General features: G+C 57.5%; 1 protein-coding gene across 3 annotated transcripts in view; it reads right to left on the bottom strand.

Moving 5' to 3' along the window:
• Nucleotides 1-2,698: 2,698 nt before the first annotated feature.
• The window catches only part of LOC150052249 (SH3 and multiple ankyrin repeat domains protein 2), an 86,410-nt gene continuing 61,448 nt past the window's right edge, over nucleotides 2,699-27,660 (bottom strand). The window contains exons 5-11 of one of the 3 annotated variants that reach the window (XM_090347181.1): nucleotides 27,647-27,655; nucleotides 26,573-26,593; nucleotides 21,015-21,145; nucleotides 18,188-18,299; nucleotides 17,381-17,401; nucleotides 13,529-15,956; nucleotides 2,699-4,078 (exon numbers count right to left, since the gene is read on the bottom strand). In XM_090347181.1, coding sequence (XP_090203307.1) covers nucleotides 3,517-4,078; nucleotides 13,529-15,956; nucleotides 17,381-17,401; nucleotides 18,188-18,299; nucleotides 21,015-21,145; nucleotides 26,573-26,593; nucleotides 27,647-27,655 — 3,284 coding nt within the window. In that variant the 3' untranslated portion in view covers nucleotides 2,699-3,516. The remainder of the gene's footprint in view (nucleotides 4,079-13,528; nucleotides 15,957-17,380; nucleotides 17,402-18,187; nucleotides 18,300-21,014; nucleotides 21,146-26,572; nucleotides 26,594-27,646; nucleotides 27,656-27,660) is intronic. The other 2 variants (XM_090347183.1, XM_090347182.1) reach the window with 2 other exon arrangements.

Here is a 27,660-nt window from a genome sequence, read left to right as displayed (position 1 = left end):
GGAGCCCAGCGAGCGAGACTCAGACCCTGGAGGACCCCAGGCCAGGCCTCAGCCCCATGCTGTGGCCACAGGACATTTTGCACATTTCTGAGATAGTATACGTGTTCCATGTAGATACTGAAAATACGTAAGGACCAAGACTCAGGTCAGTGAAAGAGGCCTTTGAACTCAGTGAGTTTCTAGAGGTAAAGCTGACTATGACAGTTCCAGTATCCTACGTTAGATTGCAAGTTTGGCAACACCATGTTTGTTTAATTCAGACAATTTTCACTGTTTGCAATCAGAAGCACGACCTTAGTGCAAGAGTATATTTATTTTTTTACAGTAATTTTGGTTGCCATACAAGAGATTTAAGGATTGGGAGAAAGTGCAAATTACAGGAGCCTTTTTTTTTTTTAATAAAGTCTAAAAAGAACAAAAGCACAAAAGTAACAGCAACATAGATAATGCGAACGTGTCATTACACAAACTATAGTGTGAAAACACATTAGTATTTAAAAAACAAAAATTGTTAATGGGAAAATGAATTTTTGTGGTTCGCACACAAAAAGTTGTTGCCAGATCAACTGGATAATGTTTGCTTGTTTAATAACTCAGAAAAAAAGTCACCATTTTATTAACTCAGGTATCACAAATAAATTATGTAAAGTCCAGCAAATCAACAGTCACATTGAATCAGTTTTATAGTGTATGAATCAACCTAAATATGCACAGACACCTGGAAAAGGTATCTTGGCAGGTATACATAATTTACATCTTGAGATTTTGGTTTTGTATACACAATTTTACAGAAACTAGGCATTTAAATGCAATTTATTTAAATTACAGTATATAACAAAAGTGGATCTTAAAACCTGGAGTAATATTAACATGATCATTGTATGAGCAGTTTAACATTTGTTCCACCGTGAAAGAGGGTCCTGGGGTAGGGCCTGGTCCTGACATGTGCCAAAGGGGAGAGAGTGGGCAGCGATTGAAACAGGGGACTATTGCTTTCTTAGCGGAATCACCTGGTAGAGCTAAAGTCATCCTGGCAATGGGTGTGTTTTGTTGGCCAGCGCAGGTTCTGACAGGTGTCACAGGACCGTGTCAAGATGGCTGTGCTGTCAGCTCACAAGGCTTCTGGTTAGTGGTATGTGGCTTGGTGCCGTAGGAAGGGAGTAGTTTAGTGGTCACAGAGCCACCAGATCTCCCGTCTGGCATCCTGCCTGGCACTGACTGTAGAGGTAATGCCAACTGTAGGCAAAGGGATGACCTGGTGAGGTGGCTGCTGAGGAAAATTTGCAACATTGCTCAGTGGAAGACAAACATATGGTGGAACCACCATTTTCCCATTTTCTGAGACATTGGGGCACCCCCCATGTCCGCCTGGGGGCTTGGCTTGGAATTTCTCTAGAGTGATACTCGCCTCATGGTGGTGGAAAAACTGAAAGTACGCAAAGCAAAGCCTTAACACTCTGCTCCTTTCCTGTTGGAGCAGATCAGATCACCACACAGAAAGATGGGCCTGCCAAAGGATTTGGAACAGAATAAGGTCAAATACTTGGTATCCACATCAAGAAGATGCACGTGTGGGGAGGGGAGGGTGTTGAGGTCTTGTTTTGGGAGAAACTGCTGCACTATGAATTGTACCATCCTCGGCAATGAAGCTCTAGCAAAGTTAGAAAATTATGACACAGCTCTGCTGGTTCAGATGCGTCCAGATAAAGTTGATTTAAAAAGGTCTTACTTGTGTAGTTATCCCACAGAAACAGTGTCATTAAGTCACAAAAGTTTTTGTTCTTTAACTTTCTAGCACTGAAGTGGCACAAAGGCTGCCCAGTCGACCAGCCACTTTTTTTTCTTAAAATATTGTGCTTATAAACTATCTGTACACCTATTTAAACTTGCAGTAAAGAAAGAGATTGTAAATTGCTAAATTTTATGAGTTCATTCTAGAGTTGTTCCAGACCTCATCAAACATGTGGTCATGAGCATAAAGAAAAAAAAAAAAGGAAAAGAAATTAAGTCTTATAATTAGAGATGGGCTGGGCTAGCTTTGAAATCATAGTAAAACCAAACACCTGACGTTCGTGTCTCCTTCGAAGGCGGGAGCGTGTGTGGAGAGCCTGACTGGATGTGTTGTGGCCTGTGTGCAGGGGGTGACCTCCCTTCTACATTCGAGGTATGGTTTGGGGAGACTCCAGGGCCAAGAAAGGGACAGGCTTAGCCCAGCCAGAGGCAGGGCCGAGGCTCAGGCGTGCTTCCTGACGTCCTTTCCGTGTGCATCTGCTCTGCACCTGCATCCCGTGTCCCCCCTCTTCCCTGCCTTGGTCTTGCCCAACTCCCTGCCCACAGGGTTTTCTGAGACCCTGTTACACTATTAAGACAAGCTGGTGGGATCCCTGGACACTCAAGAGGAGGAGGAAAGGCCCTAGGTGTCCACCTTGCCTGGCCTCTGAGAGCCGAGGGGCCAACTGAGCAGAGACGCTCGCCCGTGCCAGGCTCAGGCGGAAGGCCTGGCAGCTCACCAGCTCCTGGCCATGGAGGCTGGCTCAGCGGTGGCTGCACATGGGCGCCGCACATGTGCTCACAGCGAGCGTGTGTCTTCTCGTCCGTGTCAGAGTGGATGCTCACCTGCCCCGGCTACGGCAGAGCTCACCAGGCCTCCAGTGGACAGGAATTGTGAGCAGCTGCGCCCCTCCTTCTCTCCCTCCCGGGAAAATGACTGCTGTTGGCCTGGAGGAGGCTGCGCCAGGCTGGGTCCCACGGCAGGCCTCACTCCTCCGGATCGCGACTCTGTGCTTGAACAGACTCCACGTGACATCTGGTTAGCCACCCTGGAAATACGCTAGTCGATTTTCAGAACGCAAGCAAGCTAAGCTGGGCACGATCCCATGTTAACGCCCACCACTGCCGAGAACCCATGGCCAAAGAACCATGGCTGTACATCAGCAAAGGAGACAGGCAAAGATTTGGACAGGAAAGAGTGTGTCTACCTTTCAGGCCCCGAAGGGCACTGGAGAAGCCCGCCGGGGAGCATCTGCCTGCAGACAGAGAACAGGAGAGAGACCGGAGCAAGTAAGCCTCGCGCTTCCTCCGAGGTCAAAGGACTGAGGAAAGGCCACGTGCCGGGGCCCGGGAGTGGCGAGAGCTGCCCGGGAAGCCGGGGAGGGAGGTCTCAGGAGGTATCTGGAGTACAGCGGTGTCTGCCTACGCGAGCAAGGACCCCACACGACACTGACGGGAGCCCCGGGGCCTGGCAAAGCAAGTCGCCTGCCTACTGGGAGGCATGCTGGGAAAACTCCTCCCCATCCCCCGCTGGACGGAAGCTGTCCACGCAGCCCCTTGTGGGGAGCTGGGCATTTCAAGGCCCTGGCTTGGCCACACCCTGGACACCCTCGGCATTTCTTTGGGTACCGGGAGACAAACCCTTGAGCGGGGTTGTTGCTCGCAGACTGCTTCGCCGTCAGATGTTTCAGCGTGAGCCCATCTCTACTTATAACAAAACGTCTGTGAAGTGGAGAACAGCCGTCCTTATCTGTCGAGCAGCTGCTTCAGAGCCCTTTCTATGTTCATCCTGTGCCCGACTCGGGTCACCCCCAGATCGATCAGGTCCTCCTTCTGAAGGCTTGGCAAGTGGCTGCCGTCAATCTCATTGTCCACGAAGGTCTCCTTGTGTTCGCCCAAGTTCAGGCTGTCCAGCCAGTCTGCCACGTCGGCTTTCGTCCACAGGGGGACAGGCTTAGTTGTAAAAGGCTTATTTGAGATTGGCTGCTGAAGTATGGAGGGTGACGGTGACCGGCTGCGGGGCGCCGGGTTCAAGCCAAACAGGTCCCCAGCCGGGGACTGGCCCGGAAGGCTGAAGACCTCGGACAGCGAGGGGGACGGAGAGGCAGCGGCAGCGGCAGGCAGAGCCTCCTTGCTCAGCTCTGTTGGCGAGACCACGGGGCTCGGGGCGCGTCTGGTGACTGAGGTCCTGCTGTCATAGTCGGGGGGTCGGCTCTGCAGGGTAATGGGCTGGGAGGTGCCAGGACGGACAGTGAAGGTGACCGTGGTGCTGCGTGTCCCCGAGACCGTGCTCATGACCTCCGGGCTTCTGAAACAACAACAGAGAAAGCCATTACAGCCAGGTCCCCGGGGAGCGTGAGGGGCTGGCCCCGAGCAGAGGACGACCGCGCCAGCCCGGCCCAGAGAGGAGCAGGAGGCTGAGAGGCCTCAGAGACACCACAGCACAGCAAGCCAGCCCGCTCACCTGACCCAGCTCGGGGAAGCCGGAAGGGGCAGGGCAGCTGGAGGGGACCTGCTCAGGGCCTGGAGGGTGCCCATGACAGCACCTGTCCCTTGACGAGGGGACATGCTCTGTTTCAGCAGGTAGAGGACGTGCACCCTCTGGAGCCCTCCCTCTGCGCTGTCTGCTTGTGCATGTGGCGGGTCCCTGGCTGCTGCTGCTGGTGGCAGTGGTCTGTCCCAGCCAGGATCTCTCGGGTGCTCCCCACCTGTGGAGGCTCCCTAGCAGAGGCTCCAGGAACCCTATTTCGTCTGGGCGGAGCCCATCACTGGCTGTGGCCCTATCTGGGAAGGTGAGACACCCCAACAGAGCCTGCGTCTTCCTCTGCTGTCCCCGTCCCCTAGGGCCACGCACACCACAGAGAAGGCAAAGTGTGTGTGTTGCCGCCAGGCTCACGCACATGAATGAGGACAGCCCACTCACCCCTTTGAGAAAGATCCACCCCAACCCCTTCCCCCACATGCACACACCAGGATCTGGACTGATTTGTCAAATGCCAGTCTACGTGTGGGTTGAGCCTACGAGTCTCCGGGCCTTTCTGTGTAATCTGGGCCTGGCTGGCTCCCACCTCCGGGGAGGGAAGTGAGGGTTCCAGAGCTGTGTCTGTCCTGGAGTGAGGTAGTGGGCGCTGCGTCCCTCCCCTCCCCTCCCCTGCCCAGGCTGCCACCGGCCAGACTTCCCCAGGTTTCTGCTTGACAGACACTGGGCTAATTTAGCATCATTTGCTTAGGACCCCTCTCTCTCCTTCTGTCTCCCTCTCCTTCCCTTTCCCTTTTTCTCCCTCCTCTCCCTCCCCTCCTTCCCCCGTGCTGGTCCTAAGTTTTGACACTGTCCCTTAATTTTTTTTTTTTTGCTCAAATCTGGTGTTTTACCATTTGAACCATAGCTTTTGGCTTTTGGGGGTTCATTGGAGAGAAGAGTCTCACCAACTTTCCAGCCCAGCCAGCTCTGAGCTGTCATCTTCAGATCTCTGGCTCCTGGGTAACTATGATTACAGGCATGAACTACCCGTGGGGGCCCCTTCCTTTTCCTTTAGACAAACACTCCAAGTCCAGAGCCCCCTGGAGCGGAAGTGAGGGGGTGGAGCCAGCGCAGCAGACCCTTCTCTGGCCTCTGTCGTTTCCTTTGGGCTGCTTTTCTTTTCTGCCTGCTACGTGGTGGGGTGAAAGCCCCAGCTGCTTACTGGGTGGCTCTCGGCCCTGTGGTGCTTGGGTTCGTGTACTCGGTCATCGGTTCCCGTACAGAACATTCCAGAATGAGAAAGCAGGCATGCATCTGAAGAGATGGCGCCACGACCTGGTTCAGTGTCAGGCCTACTGTGAGGATTCCAGGGCTGCTGGCCAGGACAGCCGGGTGAGCATGTCGGCGCCCAGCCACTGGCGTTGGCTGGAAGGCGTGCACCTTGGGCCCAGCCTGTGCAGGGCCTGGCCTGCGTGGAAGGGGTCGCTCCAGCAGCCTAAGAGTGAATGGGGTGGGCAGCTGAGAATCTAGGTCTGCATTCTCGTGGGGAGGCGAGCTGGAGACTCCAGGGAGGGTTCAAGGTACTGCTCACCCTCTCTGATGCTCAGGTGGGATGGCCCGCCTGGCTGCAGGGCCCGCCTGGCAGGGGTCCCCCGGCAGTGCAGGCGAGGACCAGTACTGTCCCAGGCTAGGACAATGGAGCCAACACAGCCAACCCTGCTTGAGCAGAGGAGGCCTTGCGGAGGAGAGGGGAGGATCCTGGCAGGCAGAGCTGCACCCCACACCTGGTCCAGATGAGGCTGTGTGTTCTCCAACACTGCCTTGCAGGGGGACTGTGCTGTGACCCTGACACTTGCCTGCCAGGGAGCCACCAGTTGCTCACTGGGAAGAGGCTCGCCAGTCCTTCCAAGGTCAGTGTCTGCCCTAGCCCATGCCCTTCCCAGGAGGCCCTCTGACCCCGACCCCCCACGTCAGCAGGATTTCCCCTCCATCCCAGGCTGACCCCTGGAAGACAGCGGGAGCAGGGACAGTGGCACACCAGAGGGACACTCATCTCGGCAGGCAGGCGGGCGGGCGGGTAGGTGGGCAGCACTTACTTCTGTTCAGCATGACCCTCTTCTGCAAACACCCATCATGGGAGCCAAGGCAAACGAGACAACACTGCAAAGTTAATGACAAAGCAAGAACAGAGCAGTTTCCTTCCAGGATGGGACGAAGCAGCCCTGCGCCTGGGGAGGCCACCCTTACCTGGCAGACTGCCCACCAGCCTGGAGTCTGCAAAGTCACCACCTTCTCTCATAGCTGGCAGGAAATCCACAACTCTACCTGCTTTGGCCTCAGACATTATAGCCCTTGAGGGCAGGAAGGCAGAAGGAAGGGTATCAGCTTCTGCCCGAAGCCTCTGAGAACTGGCTTACTGCTAAGTCCCTACCTCAGGTCCTGGATCCTCCTTTCCTTCTGTAGCTCAGGAAGGGTAAATTAACACTCCTAATGGAATGTGGGCTTTGCCTCAGATTTGCACCCTGAGATGACAGTCCATCAGCTGACCCTGGGGATGGCAGACTCTGCCTGCCTTGTCCTTGGGGTCCGCTCAGCACGGCTGGCTACAGATGAGAGTAATTGGGAGGTGAGCAGCTGGAGCGGAGTCCTGGCCAGCTGGCCCACCCTCTGCCTTCCCAGGAGCCCCATCTCCTCCCAGTGAATCACACTGATATGATTCACTGGATCCTCCCTCGTGCGCACACCATTAGGTTGCTAAGCAACTGCGGGTCTGCCGGCGGAACACAGGGGGATCTGCTGCCCTGATTTAGAACGGGCACACATACACACACTCACACACACCCCCTTCTTGGCTGATCACTTTAGCCTGCCTTGTAAATTAAATTCATACTGAAACACAAGGGAAAAATGCAGCCCAAGAGGCAGTGGGGCCCCCAGAGAGATGCACGGCTATCTCACGGGAGATGCAGACCATTTGCGGATTCAGTTCAGCCCTGAGCAGCAGGACAGCCCACGGCTTCTCAGGGCCATGACACTTCGTGTGTGCCCAGGCCCTGGCTGTCCACACCTGTGCTGGGGTTAGAACGCTGTTGGTGTGAGCTCTTTACCTTGGGCCAGGCTTATTCTACTCTTGCGTCGCTGTTGGACATGAGGGCCCAGCCTCGAGTGAGGTGCCTTCTTTACCAAGTCCTGACTTTACAGCCTCTCCGTGGGCAGGTCCTTCAGCAAATGTGGGGATGCCCAGTTGTTAATGCTCTTGCCCTGGGTCTGCCACTGGGACCCGGGTCAGCGCGCCTCCCCAAGGAGCCCATGTTTCCCCGTGTCTTGACTTCTGAACACCCCGGGGCCCCACAACTGCTCAGAGGCGCTGAGAACCACCCAAGGCCTGGCTTCCTCCAGGCCTCAGTGAGGAGCTGCTGTGTGGATGGTCGGTGGGTCTCAGGCTTGTCCCCCCGCTGGGAAGCCTGGAGACCTACAGACCTGGGAGGGGTTGCTTTGGGGCTCGCCGCCATTCTGCTGAGAAACGCGGCGTCCTGTCGGAAACTGACACCCTGGCACTCCAGAAGGAGCTGCTTTCAAGGAGAGATGCTCACTGCGACGCACTCATGCTACATGAGGTGGCAGTGGGCAGAGCTGTGCCCTAGGGGAAGAGAACCTTTGGCTCTGGTCTGCAGATGTGCAGGGGCCTGGCTGGCCTCTGAGTACTGCCTGCTGCCCCACCTTCCCAGCCCCATTAGAGCCGGAGCGGCTGAGGGCATGAAATGCCCTGCCATCCAGTCAGTTTAGGAGGCGCTGCTCTGGAACCAGCTGGCCAGAGAGAACATTTCAACACCCCACACGGATGGATTGTCACGTGGAGATAACACTGCAGAGCCTGCCAAGGCCTTGGAACGCGGTGAGAGGGGCGTGTCCTATAATCAGTGTTTGCAAGGACCTCTGAAGCGCAGCAGGGGTGGAGAGCTGGACAGAATGAATACTCCTGGAAGTGGTGGGCGGGGGGGGGGGGGGGGAGGGGCGCAAGGGGTTTTCTGGGACCTGGGCATCCACAGACAATTCTCTTCCCCAAGTATCTGTGTCTCAGCTAGGTCAAGGCCAACCTCTGGTCCATTTTGGTTCCACCCGGGTCAGCCCATCATCAGAGGGCTGTCAATGACAAGGGCCCCTGGCCCAGGGCTACCCCCGATGGAGGCCAGGGGAACCCCTGCACGCATGCACTTGCTACTTTGTTCCTCCCTCCAGGGAATCAGTGCAAATCTGATACACAATAACAGACTTATTTTGCTTTAAAAATGATGCCTCAATCCTGGCACCAGTGGCTTGTGCCTGTAATCTGAGCCACTCAAGAAGCTGAGATCTGAGATGATAGTTCAAAGCCAGCTTGGGCAGGAAAAGTTCATGAGCCTCTTCAATAAACTACCAGAGGATCTCTGGTGCAAGTGCTAGAGTGCTAGCCTTGAGCAGAGGAGCTCAAGGATAGCATCTAGGCCCTGAGTTCAGTCCCCGGCACTGGTGCACACACACAAAATGCCTGGTATTGTCAGTTACAGCTCAGTGAAGCCGAGCGAGTGGAGCCTGAGTTTCTTAGTTTCTTAGATTGCAACCAGTGTGGTGGGGTGAGCACGGTCTAGGATGTGGTTTCCTGGGTTTCTGATGTACCTCTCTGTCTCCAGCATGCAGGTTCTCCTCACCTTGAACCCAGACTCCAAAGTATCCTTCTTAGGATGCCCCTGGCCACATAGCAGTAATGGTGTCAGGCCCTGGATGCCCTCTGATGGCTCTCATCCCTCTTGATTGATGCTTGTGTTTGCTGTGTCTTGGCCCTGGCTGTGGGCTCCCTGCCCCCACACCTGGTGCTCTGCATTTGCATCTGCACACTGGCTCATGCATGCACTTGAGGCATCCTGATGTCATTTCTTCAGTGCAGCCCCCTCTAAGTACTAGCATGCCCTGGCTGCTCTGCAGCACTTAGCACAATTGGGTTTCTTTGGTTGGTGTTTATTATCCCTTTCCATGGCAGGAATTCGAGCTTCCCAAGGGGAGAGGAGCCATGTTTTGTGGGTCAGTGGTAAGGCCTGGCACATAGGAACTTGCTGAGTGTGTGACGATGACCAGTTTGCCCAACCTCAGAGGGCCCTGGCATCCTCCTTGCATCCTCCTCTTGCTCCTCCCCTCACCCAGGCCCACTGCTGGGCTCAGGCAGAACATTGGCCTCGTGAACTGCCAGCCAGTATGGCCAGTGGACGCCTACGTACGAGGGCCAGTGGGCCCAAGCCTGGGCAGCTTGTTTGCACCAAGCTATGTCCAAGACACCACGTGCTCAGCTCCTTAGACCACAGACTGCCACGGACACCACCAATGCGAGCACCAGGAGAGTGCTTCAGGCCTCCGAAGTCAAAGGCACAGCGCGAGTTCAGGACATCTGATGACTGCACAGCCATCCTTGCGTGAGAGCACAGGGCTGTGATGCTCACAGTCTTGCATGCTGCGGCCAGCCTGCGGCACAGGTCAGGGAGCCTGGCTTTCGTGGCTGCCGTGTAGAACTCTGGGCGGATCCTCACAGGGTCTTCAGTCCCCTCCCACTACACGCGCATGAAGGAAGTTGCCTGCCTCCGGATTCCATGTCATCCCCAATCCAAGCAATTACTCAGAGAGACAGACGCTTAGTCCTGGCACTGCGTAAATTAATCACACCCAGGAAAGCACAGCCTTGCGTGCAATGCTTCACCTCTTCCTGGATCCTGGTCCAGCAAGGTGAGACTCGGAAGGGCTCCAAGGCAAGGCAGCTCCATTTGGAGGAGCGCACTCAGCGCGGGCTCTGCAGTCCTGCGAGGAGCAAGTGGGGGACAATGGGAAGGGCCCCTTTCTCTGCCATCCAACTTGTTTCTAAGGAAATGGGAGTTTTGTGCCAACCTCTTGTCTTCGTTCAGGAAGCATGGCTGCTTTTCAGTTTTCCTCTTCCTGTAGGAAGGACTAACCTCCACCCAATTTCAGGCCTCATTTTGTCCAGGGAAATACACAGCTCTTACTTTTGAGATGCACTTAAAGTGGCAGTGAACTCCAAGGCTGAGTGTACCCCCACATGGGTACCCCTAAGTGAAGGTGATACCTATGAAGAAGCAGAGGCCCCTGGCCAGAGGGCCTGCATGATCCCCCCTGCTGTCCTCCTCCTGTTCTCCCAGTGTACCCGCCTGCCACGACCATCCTCCTTGAGGGCCTTGTCCCCAGCGTCCGGCCTGGTGGGGCCTGTAGGTCAGGAAGGGAATGACAGAGCTGGAGGCCTGATTTGGTACCCAAAGGGCCGTTGTTTTCCTCACTGAGCTCTGAGTGTAAGCTGTTCCCCCTTCCCTTGCGGACCTCCGGATCGTGGACAGAAGCTCGTTAGGTACTGGCCTTCCCTTCCAAGGTAGCCTGGCTGCAGTGAGCAGTCTGCGCCTCTGAGCCCCCTTGGCTCCCCAGTTCCAACTCGAGGCTCTCATCTGTGCAGTGGGAATCGTCATCGACCCTGCTGCTGGTGCTGGCGAGACAGGGTGTCCGGCAGGCGGGTGTTTCGTAGGTGAGGGCGGGCCCCCACCTTGAGGGACTTGGGTGGTGGCTCTTGCCCACCAGGCATGGTCATAGTTGTTCTCCCTGGCGATGGGGTCTCTAAGACCCCCACCCTCACTGCTGGCCATCCACCCGGAGAAGGGCACAGGGAGAGCCCTCCCCCCAGCTATGGCATCAGGAGTGACCCGCGCACGCACGCTCCGGCTGTTGTCGAGACAGGCTGCCCTTGACGAGCTACGCGCTCACACACCTGGCTCCGGGGACCCTGGCTCCGGGCCCTTGGCCCCTCCTCACCAGCGTGAACAGTGGACTTGCTTTGGCAGTCTTATTTTGGAGGCTCCTCTCTTTCTGTAGTGCTAATGAGGGGAATGAGAGGCTAGAGGCACTGGTTTGAGTCCTGGCTCTGGCTCCCGCCATGTAGGTAGGTACAACCAACTTATCCTGTCTGAAAAACGGGTTTATTACCCATCTCTGCTCTCCAGTGTGGCTGCCAACACAACACCCATGTGGGGAAGTCTTACACAGAGACCACTGAGGTAAGACCTCTGATAAACTAAGGGGCTCTGTGAGCACACAGTGGAGAGGGTCCACCTTAAAGTTGGGGCTCTGTGAGCACACACTGGAGAGGATCCACTTTAAACTTGGGGTTCTGTGAGCACACAGTGGAGAGGGTCCATTTTAAATGGGGCTCTGTGAGCACACAGTGGAGAGGGTCCACTTTAAACTTGGGGTTCTGTGAGCACACAGTGGAGAGGGTCCACTTTAAACTTGGGGTTCTGTGAGCACACAGTGGAGAGGGTCCACCTTAAAGTTGGGGCTCTGTGAGCACACAGTGGAGAGGGTCCACTTTAAACTTGGGGTTCTGTGAGCACACTGGAGAGGATCCACTTTAAACTTGGGGTTCTGTGAGCACACAGTGGAGAGGGTCCACCTTAAAGTTGGGGCTCTGTGAGCACACACTGGAGAGGATCCACTTTAAACTTGGGGTTCTGTGAGCACACAGTGGAGAGGGTCCATTTTAAATGGGGCTCTGTGAGCACACAGTGGAGAGGGTCCACTTTAAACTTGGGGTTCTGTGAGCACACAGTGGAGAGGGTCCACCTTAAAGTTGGGGCTCTGTGAGCACACAGTGGAGAGGGTCCACTTTAAACTTGGGGTTCTGTGAGCACACTGGAGAGGATCCACTTTAAACTTGGGGTTCTGTGAGCACACAGTGGAGAGGGTCCACCTTAAAGTTGGGGCTCTGTGAGCACACACTGGAGAGGATCCACTTTAAACTTGGGGTTCTGTGAGCACACAGTGGAGAGGGTCCATTTTAAATGGGGCTCTGTGAGCACACAGTGGAGAGGGTCCACTTTAAACTTGGGGTTCTGTGAGCACACTGGAGAGGATCCACTTTAAACTTGGGGTTCTGTGAGCACACAGTGGAGAGGGTCCACCTTAAAGTTGGGGCTCTGTGAGCACACACTGGAGAGGATCCACTTTAAACTTGGGGTTCTGTGAGCACACAGTGGAGAGGGTCCATTTTAAATGGGGCTCTGTGAGCACACAGTGGAGAGGGTCCACTTTAAACTTGGGGTTCTGTGAGCACACTGGAGAGGATCCACTTTAAACTTGGGGTTCTGTGAGCACACAGTGGAGAGGGTCCACCTTAAAGTTGGGGCTCTGTGAGCACACAGTGGAGAGGGTCCACTTTAAACTTGGGGTTCTGTGAGCACACTGGGGAGGGTGCATATGTAATGCTCACAGGTGAGTGTGCTCACAGAAGTGTGTGCTCGCAGGTGAGTGTGCTCATGGCCATCAGAAATGGGGGCTCAGCTGCCATTTGTATTAGGTGGTACATGGCGGGGGGCGTGGCGGGGGGCTGTGAAGGGACGGCGTCAGTCACCGTGTAGCTTGGCCAGGCTGCCAGCGGATGCTACTCTGAGGAGTGATGGGAAATGACCAACTCCTGGATCTACACAGCAAGGTAACTGGGGAGTAAGACGGCGCTCAGCCGCACCTCAAGACCCGAGTGGAGGGAGATGTCACTGACGAATGGGCTGCGGGCTTGAATCACACCTGCCCGAGGTGGGGTGGGGAAACCTGAACTCTTGTACCTGGGAGAACCTGAGGAGGGCTGGCTTGGGTGCTCTGAGCCGGTGCCAGTCCACCATAGGGAAGGAAAGCCAAGAGCCTCGAGGACTGCTTGTCTCGAAGCCAGTTTAGAACTAATTCCAGATTTATTTCACCGCTTAAACCCTGTGTGCTGCCAGGACTGGCTGACTGGGGACATCCCTTGAGACGTCTCCCTGGAGTGGGGTGGTGCCAGTGGCACCAGGACCCGGTGCTTCCCTGGTGGTGGAAGGAGGGAGGCTGTGCCCCCTACACCCGGGTTCTGGTAACTGCTCTGCCCTGCTCTCACCACCCCCACGGGATTGGCTACTTGCCCGTAACTGCCATGACACTTGTTTGGGCTTGGCAAGACTGCTGGTTTTTAGGGTGCTTCTAGCAGAGCTGAAGGGCCCAGAGCAGAGCACCGAGCTTCCTGAGGAAGCCCCGCTGGGCAGGGCTCCGTGTGACTTTGTCTCCTTATCGGTCTTGAGGTGTGTGTGCCGCGTGCTGCAAGGGTGTCTGTGGCCTTGACTACTGTCCTGGGGTCCAGGAGGTGACAAAGGAAGCACGGCTATGGCTTAACAGGTGTGCCAGCATGGGTGTCACGAATCCCCTCTTCCCGTCTGCTTGGGCTTTTCCTGGAAGCCATTGTGGACTTACCTTGGAGCGAGGCCGCCAGGTTTGGCTCCAGCCGGCGACTCCAGTCCTTCCCCCGGCTTTGCCGCCTTCTCTCGGTTCATTTGCTGCAGGATTGAGTTCAACTCACTAATGACATTTGCCTTTGGGCCTGAGAGAATGGGGCTTTTGACCTCCGTGATGTCCCCCCACAGCTTGGAGGTCCTTGGCTGGATGACCTTTGCCATCCCAGACTGCACGCCGCCCGGCGGCGGGGGCGGGGCGGGCGGGGGGATCACGAAGCCGTCGGCGTCTTCCTCCAGCAGCGCGTCCTGGTAGAGTGCATTGCCCTTGTGGATGACAGGCTTCATTTTTGGCTTCGGAGGTACGGGGGGCTTGTCGACCACAAATGCTTGCCCGTCTGCATAGACTGTGCAGGTGTCCATGCTCTCCCCGCCCTCGGAGGACAGGGTGGAGATGCTGGACACGGTGGAGATAGTGCTGGTGGTCTCCAGATGGTGATCGCTGCTACTCCGGCTGTCCACCTCCTCGATCCCAGAGTCGGTGACAGCGTCGAAGCTCTCGGGGGGCGGCAGGAATGAGGCAGGCAGGCAGTTGGCAAGGCCGGCTGGCTTCTTACTGTCTGCAGAGGTGGCTGGCTGGCTGGAGTTCATCGAAGGGGACGGAGGGGTGTCGTTTTTCTTCTGTTTGACCAGGTCAGTGAGAGCAGGGACAGAAGCAACGCGGTCATCAGGAATATCAAAACTATTTGCAAATTCCAGGGGAGGAGGCAATGGCTCTGTAAAAATAAAATCCTCATCCAGGTCCACGGATGCCAGAGGGGGAGGAGGGATGCGGAATGGCAAAATCACCGCCTCCTCCACGGAGCCCGCTGCCACCATGGTCCTGCCGGGCGCAGCAGCGGGCTCGGGGGCAGCGGAGATCTGTAAAGCACCTTCGGTTTCGGAAACGCCTTCCAGCACCGCGGAGGGCGAGTGGTCTGGCTTCAGGTCCACGTCCTCCTTCTCCTCCTCCCCCTCCTCCTCCTCCTCCAGGGGCCCGGCCGCCTTGGCCACGTCCACGGTGTGCACCATCAGCAGGCCGGCCGACTTCTGCTGGGCCGTGTCCACGATGTTGATGAGCATGTTCTTCTTGTCGTCCGCCCTCCGGTCCCGGCCCAGCTCCGCCTCGTACTTGTTCTCCGTCTCTTGCCTCCGCAGGGGCCCTCGCGTGCTCTGCCTGCTGACCGGAGGGAAGCCGGCCTCCACGCTGGGCCGCATTTTGGTGTCGATGTAGAGGGGCTTGTGGAGGTCAGCCTTGGGGGCCTCCCCCTTGGGCCCCTGCTGGGATTCCTTCATGGCTCGATCCCTCGCAGACAGCGCCAGGGCCAGCGGGGAGCTGGGGTCCAGCAGCCGCCCTGTGAGTGGGTGGACGTAGTTCTCGGGGCCGGCTGCGCCGCCACTCTTGGGCAGTGCCAGGCCACTCTCAGGCCCCTTGGCCTTGGCTATGGAATTCGGGGGCCTCCCGGCCTCCCCCTGAGCGCCGACCTCACCGATGCCAGCAAAGTGGTTCTCGGGCTCCCTAGGCACCGCCCCCGGGGTGGGTGACACTGGCTGCTCCGCACCATCGTCCTCACCAAGCCCGCCCTCCTCGGGGAACTTGGAGGGCCGCGGCCGGGGGGCCGGTGGGCCCAGGCCCAGGCCCACGTCCTCATCGCCCAGGTCCGTGGAGAGGAAGGCCGGGGAGTTCCTCCTGGCCTCCAGCCGCTTCTCCCGGTCCCGCACAGCCCCGGCGATGGCAGCCGCAAAGGGGCTGCTGACGGTCAGGCCGTCGTCGGGCCGCAGCTGGCCCGGTGGCGGCGGCTCTGCAGCCTGGGGGTCGATCTCCACGCTGCTGCCCTGGCTGCTCTTGCCACTGCTGCTGGTGGAGGGCTCCTTGACGATGATGGTGGGGATGGGGATGGAGCACGTCTTCTCGGGGCTGTCCTCCACGTTGGACTGCTTCACCAGCATGCCCTTCCGCCTGGCCGGCTTGGCGGGGACGTAGACCGCTTTGCTGGCGATCTTGCCCACTTCCGAGTACGGGTTCTCGGGCATCTGGCCCCGCTTGCTGCGGAAGGTGGCCTGGGGGGCGGCGTTGCGGCTGTACAGGTCGTCCGAGTCCAGGGAGTAGCGGTCCAGCTCGCGCCTATAGAACATGCCCTTCTCCCTCATCATGGTGGCCACGGTGTCGGATCTGGTGGCCGGGGACACCTTGGCGGCAGAATTCTGGTTGAACGCGGGTGTAATGGTCCCGTAGACCCTTGGAGTCGGGGACTTGGGGCAGTTGTAGGTGGTGGGGGAGGGTGGGGGGGGCGACGGGGGCACAGACTGTGGGGGAGGGGGGATGTCCTCGGAGGTGTCCGGCATGGACAGGCTTCTGGTGAACTTCAGCATCGGAGGAGCCAGAAACTGCCGCTCTTCCTCCGTTATTCCTGCGAGGAGGAAACAGGCCGTTTTAAACCACAGCAACGCACAGAAGCCGCCCTCAAGTGTTTGCGATCGAGCAACACACCACCACATCTCCACAGCCCACGAATGCAGTGACACCTGATCGCCGGGAACGCAGCGCAAGCCACGACGGCAAGAGGCCCATGATGTCCACTCATCCAGAAACCAAAGAAAATGCAAGTACAGGGCTGGGGTGAGGAATGCACGTGCTGTGTGGGGGTGCTGGGCGCACGTGTTGTGTTCATGTGAACATGTGCAGGGGGCGCTATGACGTCCACTCTGAGCCATGTGCAGCTCTCCAGGTCAGACCCTGGTCATCTGACCTCCCTGTGACCGCGTGTGCGTGTGCGTGTGCGTGTGCGTGTGTGTGTGTGTGTGTGTGAGATGAGGGTGGCTGGTGAGAGCTTCAGGCATCCATCGATGCCCCTTTTAGGCTTGGCTAAGGGCTACTGAAGGCTTAGGGCTTTATCTACTGTCCCTGTACAAGGACTGCTGGTTTTGCTGAGTTTGTTTATATGGCCTATTACAATGGCGTCAGAGTGCTGCTGTGCTTCCCTGGCTACCAGGCCGACCTGCCACCCATCAGCTGAGCTGGCTGCCAGCCAGTGGTCCTGGGCACGTGAAGGGGAGGCACTGTCATTGTCACGGTATTCTCTCAGAAGGTGGCAGGCATCGCTCTGTCACCTGACGTGGTTAGGCCATGTGAAGCGCCCACTGCATTGTGGAGGAGGTGGCTGGTTGAGAAGAAGGCCAAGTCTGGTGTGAAACATGCCTCCAGCCTACCCCAGAGGTGGGGTCCCGGGCAGTGGGTCTGCTGAGCCCTGCTCAGTCACCATGGAAGCTCCGTATCAGCTCATCTACTATCCCCTAGAACAGGGCCCCGGGGCACGGCAGCGTATCAAGACTGGACCAAGGCCCAAATTCCGTGTCACACTGAGATTTTAGATGAATGAAAGCACGAGGGTACTGGACGTGAGTGAGGATGTGTCTGTCTGTCAAACTCCATCCCCCAAAGCACCTGCAGACCCAGCTGTGGTCCCAGTGTCACCCAGGTGTTGTGAGTGTGCTGACGGGTGCGACTGAAGACTGGGAGGACCAGAGACACAGACATAGACAGAAGCAGTGATGGACGCCGAGGACCAGGGTCTCAGACTGGGGCATGCAGCAAAGAAGCAGAACAACAAATTACTTATAAATGAAAACTTCCATTCAATAAGGGTATTCTAAGTTTAACGTACTCCTTGTGGGAAGATAATTTGGCAGTGCCAAGATCAGGTGCTACTGTTCTTGGTTGAGGAGACCCTCCATTTTGGCGGCCTTGCATTCCCAAGGAGTAATAATTTAGGAATACACCTTATAATGCGGGGTACATTCAAATGACACATTCCAGACTGAAAGGCTCACTGACCTGATAGAAAGATTCTGCTGTCTGATGGGAGAGATCAATTATTATTAACCAGGATAGATCCAGAGGTACAACGCAGCAGCTGTGAGCTCGGGCAGGGCGGGAGGGGGGAGGGGCAGGCTTCAGGGCCCTTACTGGCCAGCAGCTACCACCCCCTCCCCAAACCAGAGCAGACAAGCCCCGCCTCCAGCAGCACTTCCAGAACACACAGAACCATGTTCCCCCGTGGGCCTGGGGCGGAGCTGGGGCAGAGCCACACATAGCACTTTTCTTTCCCACCACAAATCCCACTGGAAATGGCCGTGGCCTTGGCTGCTAGGAGGAGGTTGTGTGGCAGCGACCGCACTGCAGCTTCAGCCAGAGGGCCCGTTTCCAGGGGTCAGGCTTGGTTTGGCCTGCCCTGGAGTCAGCGGGAGCAAGCAGCGTGTCAGTGAGGAAGGCGAGCTGCTTTCTGCAACACGCAGGGCGGCTTCTCCAGCCGCCTGGAGAAGTCTGTCCCTGAGCTTGCCCTAGGGAATGGGACCATAGGGACTCCTTTACCCTGCCTGTTGCCCCCTTTCTTCACACCACCCCACCCCTCCCTGCACCCCTGGGACTGTCACAGATGACCCTGCTTCTAGATCAGAGAAGCATTCTGGACTTCTTGTCTATCAGGGGAGAAAGGTTCCCATCCCTTGGACATTAAAGCGGTGACCAGAAGGGAGAGGAGGGCACCCGCCCAGGCCACGCTTGGGGCCCGGAGACCGGGACTGCCAGGGCACTGAGGGCTGCGGCTGGAAGCCAGAGGGGCAGTGGGGTCACACTTCTTACCTATCGACTTCTGCCTTCGCATCGTACCTCGAGGGAGGCCCAGAAACGGGCCTTTCGGGCTCCCGGGAACAGTGGGCGTCATCACGGCAATCCCTTGGCGTTCGTACACAGACTGAAAACCAGAGAGCTGGGGTGAGACCTGGCCGGCTCTGGGACCAGTGGCCACAGGAAGCTGTGGGTGTCGCAGGTGTGGCCACCAGAGCGTTCCCAGGCCGGCCAGGGCAGCGATGCGGCTGAGAGCCAGGCAGAACTCCCCACGCGCCTTTCCATTTAGCTTGACAGAGATGGACCTCAGAGAGTGGGCCAGGGCAGACGCCCCACAGCACAGAAGTGGGGTCAGACCTGGCCCCATGTCCTCTGACCCTGACCAAGTCCTAGTGGAGGAATGTGTGTTACCCCCTGCAGAGCGGTGTGGCTGGACGCTGCGCGTCAGCCTGTGATCCTGGCCACGTAGAGCAGAGGACGGCTTGAGGCTAGCACAAAGGGCGCTAGGCTCCATCTCCAAAGGAGCCAGCAGAGTCTGGCTGGAGCCCAGGCACTGTGGCTCAGGCCTGGAGCTCTACCTACTTGGGAGGCTGAGATGTGAGGACCACGTTCAAGGCTGGGCAGGGAGTCTGTGAGACCAGGAGCCTAAGTTCATAATTGCTCTTTGTTCTGGAGAAGGGAGAAGGGGATGAAGGGTCAGGAAGTTGAAACATGGGAGTCAGATAGAGGTGGGACAGCCAGGGGGACTACTGCTGACCGTGTGAGGATCGGCTTTGCTCCCTGCTTCTGGCACCTGCCTGCTGGGTAGGGAAGGCCGAGCCCTTTGTTCTTAGTGGTAGAAACCCACTGGAGATTGTGGGCACAAGCGCACCTGGCTTCCCGAAGCCTTGCTGTCATTTCCTGACTGGATTTTCCTCAACACTTATCTCCAGTTAATCAGCGAAAGACTGCAAGTGGAGCTGTGGCTCAAGTGGTAGAGAGCTAGCCTTAAATGAAAAAGCTCAGGGACAGCATCCAGGCTCTCCCCAGAACTGGAGAGTCCTCCCCCGCAGACACGCGCACACCTGGCTGGGAGTGTGCCTCTGGTAGTGGGACGCCAGCAAGCCATCGCGCTCAAGGGTGACGTTAGAACGTAAGCCCTGGTAGTGGCCCAACAGCCAAACCAAACCCAAAACCCCAGCTAGTGTGATGGTGGCCGGTGCTGGGCTCTCCAGTGGGTGCAGGCCTGCCCTGGCACGTAGCACCAAACCTGCAGCAGACAGACACATTTTTGTCCACGTCCCGAGCCCTGCTCCAGGGAGGCAGACTCCGCTCGGCCCTACCGGGGGAGGCTGCCGCTCTCAGAGTTTCCTCCAAGGCTGAGAACACCGGTCAGCTGTGCATCACAGCACCAGGAGGGGGCGGGGCGGATTAGATATGTGTGTTGGAAGCATGTTTGTCTGTGCTTTTTCATCCGCAGCACTGGGCACTGGAATGGACTTTTCTGGGCCCATATCCTCTGTTCCTCTCGTGCTCACTAAGGCTGGGGGAGGGTGGCAGGGGGTGCTAGGAGGTCAGGGACAGCCCCACAAGGCTGGCTAGGGTTTGGTGGGGCATCTCGGTGGAGTTCTGGGGTGGAAGGAAGGAGCATGGAGTGACACTTCACTGGCTTAGGAGCAGTGGTTTTAATGCATATCGGACAACATTTGTGGTAAATATATGCAGTTTGTGGCTGCTGCTATTTTAGAAAGGCCAAATTAAACCGAGTCAACTTGAAATGGAGGCAAAGCAAATATAAAACAAATGGGAGAAGCTAGTGCTTGGATTGGGCCCCAGGAGGGTCAGAGAGGGCTGCTCTAAAGGCATGGGCGGAGGGATCTGAGAGACCACGCTGTGGCCCGGGGCTGGCCCTGGGGGGCTGCTGAGTCTCAGCCCTCTCTGACCCTCCTGGGGCCCAGGGGCGAGGGGGCGAGGGCACGGGGGCACGGGCTCCGAGCTGGCTCCCGTGCCTCGGGCATGCAGTGAATGAAGCATGTGGGTATCAGGCCACTCCTGTCCTGAGGGCACCACATGCCCTCCTGTGGGGAGCACTCTGCCTGGGGCAGCCATGGAAGGTGTGGTTCTATGGTCTGGGCAGGAGCACGTGGTCAGCTCCCCATTCAGATGCTCTGGAGGCCTGGGCCCAGTGCTGAGCTGTTCAGGCTGGCAAGACAAATGGCGGCCAGGCTCAGTGGGATCTGAGTCCCACTATGCCTTTTATTTATTTATTTTTTTGTCATAGGACTTGAACTCTGGGCCTGGGCGCTGTCCCTGAGCTCTTCAGCTCCAGGCTACTGCCCTACCCCTGGGCCACAGTGCCACTTTGGGTTTTCTGGTGGTTAATTGGAGTTGGACTTTAGTGCCCAGGCTGGCTTTGAACCTTGATCCTCAGATCTCAGCCTCCTGAGTAGCTAGGATTATAGGTGTGAGCCACTGCGCCTGGCTTCTGTTTTTTTTTTTTATATATACCACTCCTGAAATTTGAACTCAGGGCCTGGACTCTGTCCCTGAGCTGCTTTTGCTCAAGGCTAGTGCTCTACTACTTGATTCACAACTCCACTTCCCACTTTTTGGACTTTCCTGCCCTGGCTAGCTTTGAACCACGATTTTTCTGAGTAGTAGTGATTACAAATGTGAAGCACTGGCCCCTGGCCCCACCATGGTTTGCACTAGAGGAGGCATATGGATTTGGGCTTTGCGCCTGTGTAGTAAGGGGCTGTGTCATGGACTGTGGAGACTGCCTCCCACACAGGCTGTAAGTCTCTCTACCCATCTACCTTCCAGCACCCCCGAGCCCCATCTCCATCCAGGGCAGGGTACTCACATTCATGTCAGAAACCGCAGGGAAGCACCGGCTGGTGGGCCTCTGCTTAATGGTTGCCACCCTGGACTCCACGGCGACGTTCTCGGCAGCCCGCGAGGGCTTGGGGGCCGGGATGGTCTCTTCCGGTTTATCTGCAGCAGAGCAAGAGGATCAGAGTGGCCCACTGCTCCCAGGAGGCCCAGCTTGGGTAGAACGCCGCCGAAAAGCAGTGCCAGCCCCCCTCCCCCGCCGGGATTGCAGGCAGGTGGCTGTGTGGAGCACCCATGCATCTTCCCCTGCCGCATGCGCCCAGTAGGCCCACGACCCCGACCTCGCCTGCCCGAGGGGCACAGTGGAGCGGTAGCGGTGGGCCTCAGCCGTGCTCGTCACCCCGAACCCGGGGCCTTCGGCCACTGCGTCAGAGCGTCAGTGAACTCCCGGGTCCAGTGCTCCCTGACCCCTTTTTGGACCACCTCATTTATTCATATTTTCAGGTTAGCACAGGCTAACTTGAACTTGTGATCCTACTTCCTCTGCCTCTTGAGTACTGGGTTTACAGGTATATATCACCATGATACACTCAATTTGTGTGTGTGTGTGTGTGTGTGTGTGTGTGTGTGTGTGTGTGTGTGTGTCCCCGTCCATCTGTCTGTCCGTCCGTCTGTCTTGGGGCGCTGTCTCTGAGATTTTGCTCAACGCTAGCTCTCTATCACTTGAGCTACAGTGCCACTTCCAGCTTTTTTAGTGGTTAATTGGAGATAAGATTCTCATAAACTTTCCTACTGGGCTGGCTTTGAACCTTGATCTCCATCCTCAGATCTCAGCCTCCTGAGTAGCTAGGATTACAGGTATGAGCCACCGGCATAGCACCTAGCTACAACTTGTGGAATTAAAAATAAATAAATAAATACAATAAATAAAGACTCAGAAATGCTCCCTTTTGTAATCAAATGCAGTTTGTAAACAACCTTGTACTCCAGGCCAGGAATGGACATTGCGGGCTCACAGACACATACTGCAGGTATATCACCATGTCTTCTCACTAGAATAGTCCCAGTTCTAAAGAAAGGGCTTAAGTAATCCTTAGAAATTAACAGAAAAATGTGTTTTTTATTGGTTGGTTGTGGGATTTCAACTCTGGGCTTGGGTGTTATCCCTGAGCTCTTCAGCCACAGTGTCACAGTTTTCTAGAGTTTAGAATCTCATGGACTTTTTAGTACCCAGGCTGGCTTTGAACTGAGATCCTCAGATCTCAGCCTGAGTAGCTAGGATTACAGGCATGAGCCACGTGCCTAGCTGACAAAATGTATTTTTTAGAACAAAAATTTAAACCTTTTTTTTTTTTTTGCCAGTTCTAGGGCTTGAACTCAGGGCCTAAGAATTTTCCTTGGGCTTTCTCAAGGCTAGAGCTTTACCACTTGAGTCGCAGTACCACTTCCAGCTTATTTCTGTGTATGTGGTAACGGGGAATTGAACCCAGGGCTTTCTGCATGCTAGACAAGTGGTCTACTACCAGCCCTAACCCATGATTGTTTTTAACTTGAAAGGCGAGATTGTCCTGGAAGTCTGGATAGCTGCCTTTGCCCTGGGGAGGAGTCTGAGCTGGGGCATGAGGCCCTGTTCTGCTTTTGCCCTGCAAGTCAGTGCCCTGGCCTCAGGTGCACTGGAGGGCCCTGACTGGCCAAGGACAGGAGGAGCAGGCCATCTGGAATGTTCTTTCTACAAGTTCGAGGACTTCTAGACGACCCTAGCCCATTCTGGGGATTGTGGCTGCCTGTGAAGGGAGCACAGGTGAGGGGTGTCGTGTCTGAGATGGTGTTGAGGTGCCATGGAAGTGGCTGGTGGACAGCGCTTCTGGAGGAGCTGGCCTGCTGTGGGCCACCCCCGAGCTGGCACCGTGCTGTTGCCCATGGTGATGCAAGAAGATGGCCCAGTGCCCATCCTAGCCCCTCTGACTCATTCTAGACAGGGGCGCAGGGAGGAGGGACCAGAGTGGTCTCACGGCTGTGAACCCACGAGCTCACTGTCGGGTCCTTTGGGGAAGATGTTTGCTGACACGGGGTGGACCGTTTCTCTCTTTGAATTACGAACAAAATGTGGAGCAAGTGACAGCAAAAAATCCTTAAGCTGCCCCTGCTGCATGTGGCGGTCCTGCAGCCTCTGGCCTGTCTCCTTTCACAGCCGACCCCTCTGCCATGTCTCCGGCCCGCTTCCTGCTGTGTGCCGTCTCGCTTTCTCCTTGCTGTGCTGGGCAGGCCAGCTCCACCTGCCTCCGTCCTGTGTCCATCCTGGCTCTCTGCTGCTTCCACAAAGCCACTTCCTTGGTTGTGGGCTGGGCTTCTGCTTTTGCCATCTGATGGCTGAGTTGAGCAGGGTTCTGGGTCATTTGTCTTCTCCCCTGCCCTGCCTCACCTGTCAGCTGGGCTCTGCTCCTTCCCGACCCAGGCTCAGGTGGCGCTGGGGTGGTGGGTTTGGTGGGCCAGTCGAGATGCATGGTCTTCTCTGGTATTTCGGGGTGCTAGCTGAGTCCACTGGTAGCCCCAGAGTGTTTCTCCCAAGGAAGAGTTGATGTCTCTCCAGAACCGGGCTGCCATGTGCACTTCCTCAGCCACTGGGGACCCCCACCCCTCGTCGACAGGACCCCTGGTCCTGACTCTTCTGCCTAGGGACGGGGAGGCCTGGAGGACGCAGGAGGGGTGCCACTGCCCTGGAGCCTGACAGAGCATCAGGGCTTCAGACAGAGAAGTTCTGGGGACTCAGGAAGCCAGCCTCCCCCAATCCGTGACGAGCTGTGGAAAGCAAAGAGAACGGTGCCCCCTGAGTAGCTGGGACTCCAGGCTGCTCACCTGGCAAGACCAGGACTGCTGTGCTGAGAAGTAGGCGAGGCCCAGGGAGGGCCTGGCGAGGCCTCTGGTGAGCTGGGTGAGCGCTGTGGCTCAGGGGCAGCTGGGCTGGGCTTCTGGGGAGGGGCTGGAGTGCCACTAGAGGCGTGAGATGCAGTGGTCTTTCAGGGAAGGTCCCAGCACAAGCTCACCGTGGGGGGCTGGCAGCCAAGACCTCCGTGTTCCTGGGGGCCCTCTCTGGCCCACCGATCTCCTGTTGGGCTGCTGAGTGTTGGGGAAACTTCCGAAGCTGTAGATCTGTCTCTGGGGACAGCAGACCACCACAGCATGTGAAGGCCTTGCTGGCATGCAGTGTGTCCCCAGAGGCTTCACGTGTCCACGGAGATGACAGTGGCTTGGGACTTGTTCCCCTTGGCCTGTGGCAGGTGCTGTAAAACAGTAGCTGTGCCAGCGTTGTCGAGGGAGACAAGGTCATCACCAGAGGCCTTTCCCCGCTTCTCAGTATGGAGCCCGCGGCCATGGCAGCCATAGTTGCCCTTCATGGAGTCTGCAGATCTGAGGGGCTTGTGCGGGGAGCCACTGGCCTTGCAGCTCTCTGCCAGGGGGCCCAGCTTTGGCGGGCCATCGCCAGGCTTCTTTGCCCAGCTGACTGGAGCGCAGAGGGCAGCCATGGTGCTATAGCCAGCTTGGGCATACACAGTCCACACTCTGTAAATACCGCCCCTCCTCCCCGCCCAGCTGTCGGAATGCGGGGGAGCTGGGGCCCAGGGCCTCTTTCCCCCTGGTGTTTCAGATGGAGAGGATGGCCCCAGCCTGGTCTCCTGAATTTGCTGACCAATGGTGGCAGTGGCCTGACTTCTCACTCCCTGCTGGTAGAACAGGAATGTAGCTTCGTGCTCTTCACTGAATTCCCGAGGCTTAGGCTTGATTTCCCAAAGCCTGGCCCTGGGCTCTGGCCCCTGGCCCCTGTACTCAACACATGGAGGGCAGCTGCTGAGGGAGATGGCTCCGGGAAGGAGCTGAGAAAACGCTCCCCGGTGACCTGGGCCTTCGTTCTTCATAGCAGGCCTGCGTCTCTGTAGACACAGATGTGTTGGTAACCGGCAAAGGGAGGATCCTCTCAGGAGGGCGGGGCCTGGTTTGTGGCTCCCCAGAACGGCTGGAGGGTGGTGTCGCAGGCATGCAGTGCTTGTCTGCGCTGTCTGTTGCAGGTCCAGGCCTGTGAGCTGCAGGGGCGCAGGCTCGCCGTGGCATTGGTGGCCAGAGTGCTAGCCCGTCTGCGTTCTGCACTTCTCTCTTCTGTGGCACCGGAACACGTGGTTTGCTCAGCTGCCACCCGCTGCCCTCTCACCGGCCTTGGGATGAGAGTTCAGTGGAGGCTTCCCCAGGTGCCACTTCCGGGGGCTGCCACCCCGGGGACAGCCCTGACGGGGACAGCCACTTCCAGGGACCGGCCAGAGGAGCCCACTGCCCCGCCATCCTGAGGGTGGATGGGCGCTGGATGTGAGGCTGCAGCCTCCCCATGCCTGCAGGCTCCAGGGGCAGGGTCCCAAGTCATTGTCCCATGACCTCCACATCGCCCAGAGGCCCCTGGCTCCACTCCTGCCAGAGCTGCCCTGGGTGGCTGAGTGTCCCCGAGGGCTCAAGCAAGCAGTGGTATGTGCCATGGGGACAGCGGGGACTCTGGTGGCCTCACTGCTGCAGGCATGGCCTCCTGAACACACGGCCGTGAGCAGGACAGGATAGAGCTGCCCTCGGTCGGCCCTGGAGGCCGGGCTCCACGGCTGGGATGAGATCCTGCGTGCTCCCAGCTGGGGGGCTCCAGGTGCTCCTTCGTGCCTGGGCTTGATTCCTCGCGATGCATAGGGTCGGAACAGCGTCCGCGCGCTCTGTGTGACTCCATCTTGGCCAAGGCTTCCTTTCAGGTAAGGTGGCCTTTGTAGGTCCTGCTGGTGTCGGATGTGGGGAGGCGTTCTCCATGGCATGAGTGTAGCAGCCAGAGCCATTCCCTGCTCGTCATGGCCTTTCTGGAGCGTGCTTCCTCCAGAGGGGAGCAGGAGGGGTGGCACGGCCTGTGTGCCCAGTCCTGCGTGCCCACCTCCCTTTCTAGGGTGGCCGGGGCATTCTGTGCAAATAGAAGGTGGTGTCTCAGCTCCAAGACTCAGGCTGCCCTCTGGGTGGCCCTGCCCTCTGCCCTCTGCCCTCTGTCCTCCAGCGAGCTCCTCCTCTGGAAGAGGAGGGGGAATGTGGCCACGTGCTCTCGGGTGGCCTCTGCCCTGGTCCTGTGGGCTGCCTCTCTGGGCCAGCTCTGTGGTGGCTCCGGAGCCCATGTGGGCAGGCCCTGGGACTCCAGTAAGACCAGCTTGTGGGACAGTCACTTGCTTGCAGCAGGCTGAGCCTCTCCTACCACAGCCAGCCACACATGTGCCCCTCCCAGGCTCCAAGGCTGCTGCTGGCCAGTCCCCCCCCCACCCTAATCCTCAGGGCTTCCTGGCCACGTGGACCCGGCCCAGCCCAGGGAGGTCAGGGAGTCACAGACAGAAGCCAAGCAGACTGGACAGATGGGGACGGGGTCGGGAGTGTGCCAGGGCTGGACCCTCAGGCAGGACCCTGAGGTGGGGAGAAGACATAAGGCTCACAGCACATTCTAGACTTCACGCAATGGTCACAAAGGGAGTTTCTCTTCTATTGAGGAGCGATGGGCAGGACTGGAGACAGACACTGGGCTTCCCTTACCCTTCTTCTTCCGGACTGAGGCTTGCAAACAGAAAGGGAACAATATGAGCCATGGACAGATGGCGGCGCCCTCCCCAGCTCAGGGTGGCAGTGGCAAGGCAGGGAGGGTACGGTGGAGGGGCAGGGGGTGGGGCTCTGAGGCCACAGGCTTCCACAACCAGTGTCTGGATCTTGTTCCTTCCCACTGGCTAATGGACTCCCTTTCTGATAGGGAAAGCCCCTGGCAGGGTGGGAGAGAGCTCTGCAGGGCAGCTGTGACACAAATCAGGCTTAGGGTGGACCAGTTTGGAGGGCAGAGGGGTGGAGGGAGACCAAGAGCTTGGAGGCCTCAGCGGACCCCATAGACACAGCTGTTTGCCTCTTTTCCAGTGGACCCCAAGGCTCTGGGCAGAGGCAGCAAGCTCTGCTCCTCTTGGAGTGATATACATGGCGCGTCCACTGCCATCCCTGCTGTGCAAGGGAGCCCTGAGGGTGCTGCTTGGAGGGACAGGGTGTGGCACTTCTGTCTACTCTCAGACCCCAGTCCCAGAATGCAGTGGGGCCCCCACCCCAGACACACAGTAGACAGCTCTGTTGGACTCCCATCGGTGGAGGGGGGAGGGGACGAGGGAGGGGAAGGTCTTTCTGAGATGCCCAGATTGATTGTTTCTGTTTTTGTTTTTGGTGGAATGTATTATCTTCCTGGCAGGCTGGCATCCACTAGTCGGGAGTGAAGCCGAGAGGCCCTGGGTTCTCAGTCTGCCCTCAGCCGGCTTTCTTCCACGTGTCCTCCCTGGCACAGCCTCCCTCTTTCCAGAGGCGTCCCTGGAGAGACTCCCTATGGGGCCTGCTCTATGGCCTCCCTCTCTTTAAAAGTCCCAGGGCCCTGGTGGCTGGTGGTCACCTTCCCCGCGGGCTCTATTTGTTTATATGGTGCTGCGTGCACGGAAACCTGGGGTGTGGAGGCCCCTGGGTCCCCAGGGCCACACCTGCTGCACAGGGGTGGGGCAGGCCCCAGGTTGGGCTGAGATGGGGGTCAGTGGGGTGCCCTAGACAGCAGGGGAGCTGCTGTAGGGACCCCATGGGGCTTCTTACCTTTATCCACTAGT

Source organism: Megascapheus bottae, chromosome 16, assembly GCF_031878675.1.
Source record: "Megascapheus bottae isolate mThoBot1 chromosome 16, mThoBot2.hap1, whole genome shotgun sequence".
NCBI lineage: Eukaryota > Metazoa > Chordata > Mammalia > Rodentia > Geomyidae > Megascapheus > Megascapheus bottae.
The sequence above is the reverse complement of the archived record's forward strand: the minus strand, read 5'-3'. Positions and strand labels throughout refer to the sequence as shown.